Genomic DNA, 6803 nt, shown 5'->3' with positions numbered 1-6803 from the left:
TCCATCTGTCTCCCAGGTCTCTCCTCGTCTCCCCATCTCCTCCTCTCTGTCTCCCATCTCTCCTTGTCTCTCCATCCTCTCTCTCTTCTCCCCGCTCTCTCTCTGTCTCTCTCAATCTCTCTCTTCTGTCTCGCCATCGCTCTCTCTCCTGCTCCTCCAGTCCTCCCCGGCTCTTCTTGCCAGTGCCTGAAGTGACGCAGATGCTCTGGAACACTGCCACATTATGTAACTGAGGAGCTTGACTAAAAGCTGAAACTTCTTCCGCAAAAAGTTTTATAAGTCATAAGAGCATTGTTGTCTTATTATATATAATTCGGAATTGCAAAGCGTTTGTTGAAAAAGTTGTCCCTGAAATTGCTGACAATAATGAACATGCGCTAATGAGCGGTGAATTCAGCCAATCAAAGACTGAAGGAACAGGAGGGGAGGCTTGTAAGAGACTAAACAAAAAGTATGGGGATAAGGCAAAGAACAGAGGAGATGGGCAGGGGGGGGCAAGGATTAAAGCAATCTATGATATTGTTTGGAACATGCTAGTGTCTGTACAGCGTACGGTGTAGAGCTAGTTCACCCTCTGTTCTCGACCTCTGTTGTTATCAGCCAGGAGCCTGTACGATCGTACGGGTCACGCCGGTATACTAGACTTCCTCCTTGTCACTAACGCTGGGGGGGGTATGATTAAGAGGGTGCATCTGCAGAGCTCAGACGAAGAGCCACCCTTACTTCTTGCTAAGCCGCCTTGCCAAGGCCACTCCAGCTATTTTGCCTGCTGCCGCTCTAGCTCCGCCCTGCTTCCCCCCTGCTGTTCCACGCCTGCATGCCTGGCCCCCCCTGCTCCGTCTCCCCCCTGCTGGCCTGGCCCCTGCTGGCCTGCTCGCTGCATGATGGCCCTCCCTTGCTGGCCTGGTCCTGCATGCTGGATCCCCTGCTGGTCCCCTGCTGGACCTTGTCAACCTGCTGGCCCCTTTCTGCTGGATTCGCCTTCCCTCTGCTGTCGCCTGTCCTTCCCTGCTGGCCTGTCCCCCCTGCCTGGCCACCCTGCTGACTGCCCCCCCCCCCCCCCCCCCCCCCCCCCCCCCCCCCCCCACCCCCCCCCCCCCCCCCCCCCCCCCCCCCCCCCCCCCCCCCCCCCCCCCCCCCCCCCCCCCCCCCCCCCCCCCCCCCCCCCCCCCCCCCCCCCCCCCCCCCCCCCCCCCCCCCCCCCCCCCCCCCCCCCCCCCCCCCCACCCCCCCCCCCCCCCCCCCCCCCCCCCCCCTCCCCCCCCCCCCCCCCCTCTTTGCCTGCCCCTCTGCCTGTCCCCCCACGGCCACCCTGCGGCCGCCCCTGCTGCCTGCCCCCTGCTTGCTGGTCCCCTGCTGGCTTCCCCCTGCGCCTGTCCCCCTCTGCCTGTCCCCCCTGCTGGCCTGCCCACTGCTGGTCCCCTGCTGCCTGTCCCCCACTGCTGTCCCCCTGTGAATTGTCCCCCTGCTGCCCATGTCCGACGAGCTGCCTCTCTCGTCCCCTGCTTGCACTGTCCCCCTACTGCCTGTCCCACGCTGTGCTCCCTCTGGCCTGGTCCCACTGCTGACTGGCCCCCCTGCATTAATGACCCTCCCGACTATGCAACACACGCGTCCCCCATTTCTGGCCCACGCCTGCTGCCCACCCTGTGCCGCCTCTACCCTGAACTGTGCTGAGACACTGCCCCCTGCTTCTTCCGCATATAAGGCATCCCCTGCTCACACAACCCCCCCATCGCTGCACCACAACCCAGAGCTGTTGCCTGTCCCTCTGCTGGCCCTGTCCCCGCCTGCTGCCACCTGCGGCCTCCCCGCTGCTTGCCTGCCCCCCTTTGACCTGGTCCCCCTGCCTGCCTGTCCCGCCTGCTGCTCTGGTCCCCCCTGCTGGCCTGTCCCCGACTGCGTCCCCTGCTGCCTGTCCCCACTGGCTGTCCCCTGCTGGCCTTCAGCCCTGCTGGCCGTCCTCTCTACGTGCTTGGTCCCCCCGCTGGTCCTGGTCCCCGCTGCCCTGGCCTGTCCCTGCTGCACTGCCCACTGATGTATTCCCCTCCTGCTGGCATGTCCCCTGCATGCTGGACCCCCTGCTGGTCCTGCTCGACTGGTTCCCACCCTGGCACCCTGCTGACTGCCCACCCCTGCCTGCCTGTCCCCCCCTGATGGCCACCGATCCCCTCCTGGCTGCATCCTCTGCTTGGACGCCCGCTGCTTGCCTCCCTCCTGCTGGCTGTCCCCTGCGGCCACCCTGCTGCCTTCCCCTGCTTGCCTGCCCCCTGCTTGCCTGAGTCCCCTGCGGCCTGTCCCCTGCTGGCCTGTCCCCCTGGCTGCTGTCCCCACTGCGGTCCCTTGCTAGGCCGTCCCCACTGCTGTTCCCCTGCTGGGCGCTGTCCACCCCTGCTGGCCTAGTCCCCACTGAGCTGGTATAAGGGCCTCTGGCCTGTCCCCCTCTGGCCTGTCCCCCTGCTGCCTGTCCCCACCGCTGGTCCCCTGCTGCCCTGGTCCCCGACGCTGGCCTGGCCCACTGCCGCTGGCCTGGCCCTCTGCATGTCAACGCATCCTGCCTTGGCTGTACCGCCTGCTTGCCTCCCCCTCTGCCCCTCCTGCTGGTACCCCGTCTAGCTGACGCTTGGCTCACCCTGCTGGCACCGCTGCTGACCTGCCCCTCTGCTTGCCTGTCCCCCACTTGCTGGCACTGTCCCCCCTGCTGCTGCCACCCTGATGACGCCAACACCCGTTCTGCCTTGCCTGTCCCCCCTGCTGCCTGTCCCCCTGCTGGCCACCCTGCGGCCTGACCCCATCTGCTTGCCTGCCCACCCTGCTTGCGGCCTGCCCCCCTGCCATGATCCCCACTGCTGGCCTGTCACCGCGCTGCTTGGCCTGTCCCCTGCCCTTAGCCTGTCCCCACTGCACCTGGTACCCCTGCGGCCGTCCCCACTGCTGTCCCGCTGCTGGCCGTCGCCCTGCTGCCTGCCCCACTGAGCCTGCTCGCCTGCGTCCGCGCTGCCCTGTTCGCTTCCCGCCGCTATGGCACGTCTCCTGTCCCCACTCGGTCCTGGTCCCCTGCTGCCTGGGTCCCAGCCTCGGCCTGGCCCCCTGCAAGATGGCCCCCTGCTTGCCCTGTACCGCCCTGACTTGCCTTCCCCCTTCTGGCCTGGTCCCCCTGTTGGACCCACCTTCGTCCCTTCGTTCCCTCTGGCCCCCTCCTGCCTGGCCCTTCGGCCCCTCTTTGGCCCCCTGCCTGCCTGCTCTCTGCAGCCCTGCTGCCCACTCGCTGGCCCCCCTGCTGGCCCCTGCTATCCCCCGCTGCCACCCCTGCCTGCAGCCCCGTGCGCCCCCTTTGGCCCCGGCTGGCCTCTCTGCTTGCCTGTCCATCCCTGCTGCCGTGCCCCTGCCTGCTCCCTGCGACCACCTGTTGTGCCCGTCTGCGCCCCCCTGTTGGCCCGCTAGGCCTCCACCTGGCCCTGTCCTGTGCGTGCCTCCTGAACTGCGCTGCCGGGACACCCATCACGTCTGGACAGAGCGCATAGTCGGCCCCACCTGCTGCCCCCCCTGCTGCCTACGAACTGTGTGGCCCCCTCCGTGCTTGGCGACCCTGCACGTTGGCCCCCCTCTGCCCCCACTGGCCTCATGCCTTGCCTGTCCCCCTGTTGGCCCGCCGACGTAGCCCCGCTGGCCCTCTCCAGCCCCGCCGCTGGCCCTCTTTTCCCCCCGTGCTGTTCCACTGGCCCCTCTGCTGCTTACCGGCTACCACTGACCCCCGCTGGCCCTCTGTTGGCCCCCTGCTGCCCCTGCGGAAACATGATAGCCGCATAAATAAACACTATTTTGTGTAAGGGCAACAACGCGAGACCCAGATTTAGACACCAGGATGCAGATGCGTTACAGTCTAGTTGTTTTATTAATATCCCAAAAGGGTAGCAAAGAAGGCGTGGCAGGCAAAAGGTCAAAACAGAATCAGATCCAGGAGGTACATGAGTGGCAGACGAGGCTCGTTGGTCAAGGGCAGCGATATGGTCAAGGCAGGCTGACACGGTCAGAAAAACAGGCAAGGGTCAAACCGGGGGAGGTACTATGAAAAAGAGAAATAGAAAACAGCGACCACGGAAAAAAACACGCTGGTTAGACTTGCAAAACATACAAGACGAACTGCACAGAGAGCGGAAGACACAGGGATAAATACACTGGCACAAAAGAACAGAAACCACAGGGATAACGACCTGGTACAGGAGAGACACGGAAACTACCCCCGAGCCCCCCGTAGGCATAATTACACCTCGTACAGGACGGAGACAGGAAACACAGGGATACATACACCCCCACCCCCACGAAGAGACAGGCCACCCACAGCCGGGGCATCACAAATACGAACTGGACATCTAGAGACACGCACAACCCACAGGAGTAAATACCACCGCGTACAGTGCAGAAGGAAACAAGGGACTAAATACACTGTACATGAGAGAAAGCCCACCAACACAGAGCTAACCACTCCCATCACCACCATCCGTACAACGAGAGCCATGGCAACACAAGCGGATACAATACACCTGACACGAGAGACAGGAAACACAGGAGATGGTACGAGGGTGAGACCCGAAACACAGGATAAATAGCGACGACAGCGAACAGAAACACAGGATAAATAACTGTCAAGAGATCAGAGAAAACACAGGGCTAAATACCACTGGTAAAGACAGACAGGAAAACACAGGGAAAACTACACTGGTACGTGCGAGACAGGAAATCACAGGGATAAATTAACACGGTACAGGTAGCAGAAACCAGGATAAATACACTGTACAAAGACAGGAAACACAGGATAAAACACTGTACGAGAAACGCGATAAACACAGGGAGAAAACACTGGGACAGAGCGACCCAGAACACAGGGATAAATACACTGTGTACAGAGAGACAGGAAACCAGGATAAATGCGACTGGGAAACGAAGACAGGAAACACCGGGATAATACACGGCCAGAGAGACAGGAAACACAGGGATAAATACAACGCACAGAGAGACCAGAACACAGGGATAAATACACTGGCATAGAGAGACGTGCAAACACAGGATAATATACCTGGTACAGAAGAGACAGGAGAAAACACAGGATACATACACTGCAAAGAGAGAGACAGGAAAACAACAGGATAATACACTGCACAGGAGAGACAGGAATACACAGGGATCGGAGATATACAACCGGCTAGAGAAGACAGAAACACAAGAGGGAGATAAATACACGGAGCGACGAGGCGTAGAGAGACAGGAGAAGCGACAAGGATAAAGTACCTCTGCAAGAGAGATATCAGGAAAACACAGGGATAAATACACTGCTTAACAGAGAGACAGGAAACAGGATAAATACAGCTGCGTACAAGATACGAGAGACATGGAAAACACAGGGATAAATACACTGGCAAAGAGAGAGCAGGAAACACAGGAATAAATACCACGTACAGAGAGACAGGAAACACAGGATAAAATCACTGGTACAGAGAGAACAGACACAGGATAAATACACTGTAACAGGAAGAGACCAGGAAACACAGGATAATACACTGGCACAGATGAAGAGAAACACAGGGAAAATACTTCACTGGCAGCAGGAGACAGGAAACACAGGATAAATAGTCACTGCAAAGAGAAACAGGAAAACACAGGGATACAATACTGTACAGAGAGACAGAGAAACACAGGGAACTAAATACACTGGTACAGTCCGCGGAGACGCAAGGAAACAGAGAGAACATAGATTCACTCGGCACTAGAGAGACAGAAAACACAGAAGACAAATACACCTGGTACATAGAAAGGACAGAAACACAGGATATAAATACAAATGGTACGAGAGACAGAAACGAACAGGGATAATCATAAGCTGGTACACAGCAGAACGAGGAACCACAGGGATAAAATACATGGCACAGAGAGACAAAGAAACACAGGATAAAGTCACACTGCCACAGAGAGAACAGGAACACAGGATAAATACACTGGACAGAGAGACAGGAACACCGATAATATACTGGCTCACTAGAGAGCAGGAAAACACAACAGGGAAAGTACATCTGGCACAGAAACAAGAAAACACAAGGATACAATACACTGGACACAGAGAGACAAGAAACACAGATAAATACACTGGCACAGAGAGACAGGAAACACAGGGATAACATACTACTGGCACAAAGACTAAGAAACACAGGGATATGAATAACACTGGTACGACGAGAGACAGAAAACACAGGATAAATACCAACTGGTACTTGAAGAGACGGAGCGGAAACAGCAGGAGAAATAACACTGGTACAGGGAAGACTAGAGAAACACAGGAATATTAACTAACTGGTCAGAAAAACAGCGAAAGACGACGAAGAGATAACTAGCAACCTGACATGAGAGACAGGAAAACACAGGGATCATAAGTACAGAAAGACAGCAACACAGGGATATCAATACACGATACACGGAAGACAGGAAACCACAGGAGTTAAATAACATGTGTGTACACGAGAACAGGAAAGCAACAGGGATAACATACACTCGACACCGAGAGACAGCTAAGTACTAGACAATACATATCGCGTTACGAAGAGACGGTAAACACAGGGATAGGAGGTTAGGCACTGGAGCACAGAGTTAGAGACACGGGAAACACAGGATAAATACACGTTACACGAGAGAACAGGAAAGACAGGGATTAAGAGACATTCTTGCGCAAAGACGCGAGGAGGAAACACAGGATAATAATACAGGCTGCAACAGCGAAGCAAGACAGGAATCAGCAGGAATAAATAGCACTG

At 57.5% G+C, this 6803-nt stretch overlaps 1 protein-coding gene across 1 annotated transcript; it reads right to left on the bottom strand.

Annotated features, from left to right (window-relative positions):
* Nucleotides 1-1945: 1945 nt before the first annotated feature.
* On the bottom strand, nucleotides 1946-4373 carry LOC139025378 (spidroin-1-like; the record flags this gene model as incomplete). The annotated part of the gene is made up of 6 exons (XM_070440481.1): nucleotides 1946-2537; nucleotides 2633-3486; nucleotides 3629-3785; nucleotides 3969-4021; nucleotides 4136-4143; nucleotides 4278-4373. Coding segments are annotated over 6 exons (1760 nt in total), but the record flags the coding sequence as incomplete, so codon positions are not given.
* Nucleotides 4374-6803: the final 2430 nt, after the last annotated feature.

This window comes from Salvelinus sp. IW2-2015, unplaced genomic scaffold (assembly GCF_002910315.2).
Source record: "Salvelinus sp. IW2-2015 unplaced genomic scaffold, ASM291031v2 Un_scaffold2596, whole genome shotgun sequence".
Classification (NCBI taxonomy): Eukaryota; Metazoa; Chordata; class Actinopteri; order Salmoniformes; family Salmonidae; genus Salvelinus; species Salvelinus sp. IW2-2015.
This window is presented reverse-complemented; position numbering and strand designations above follow the sequence as displayed.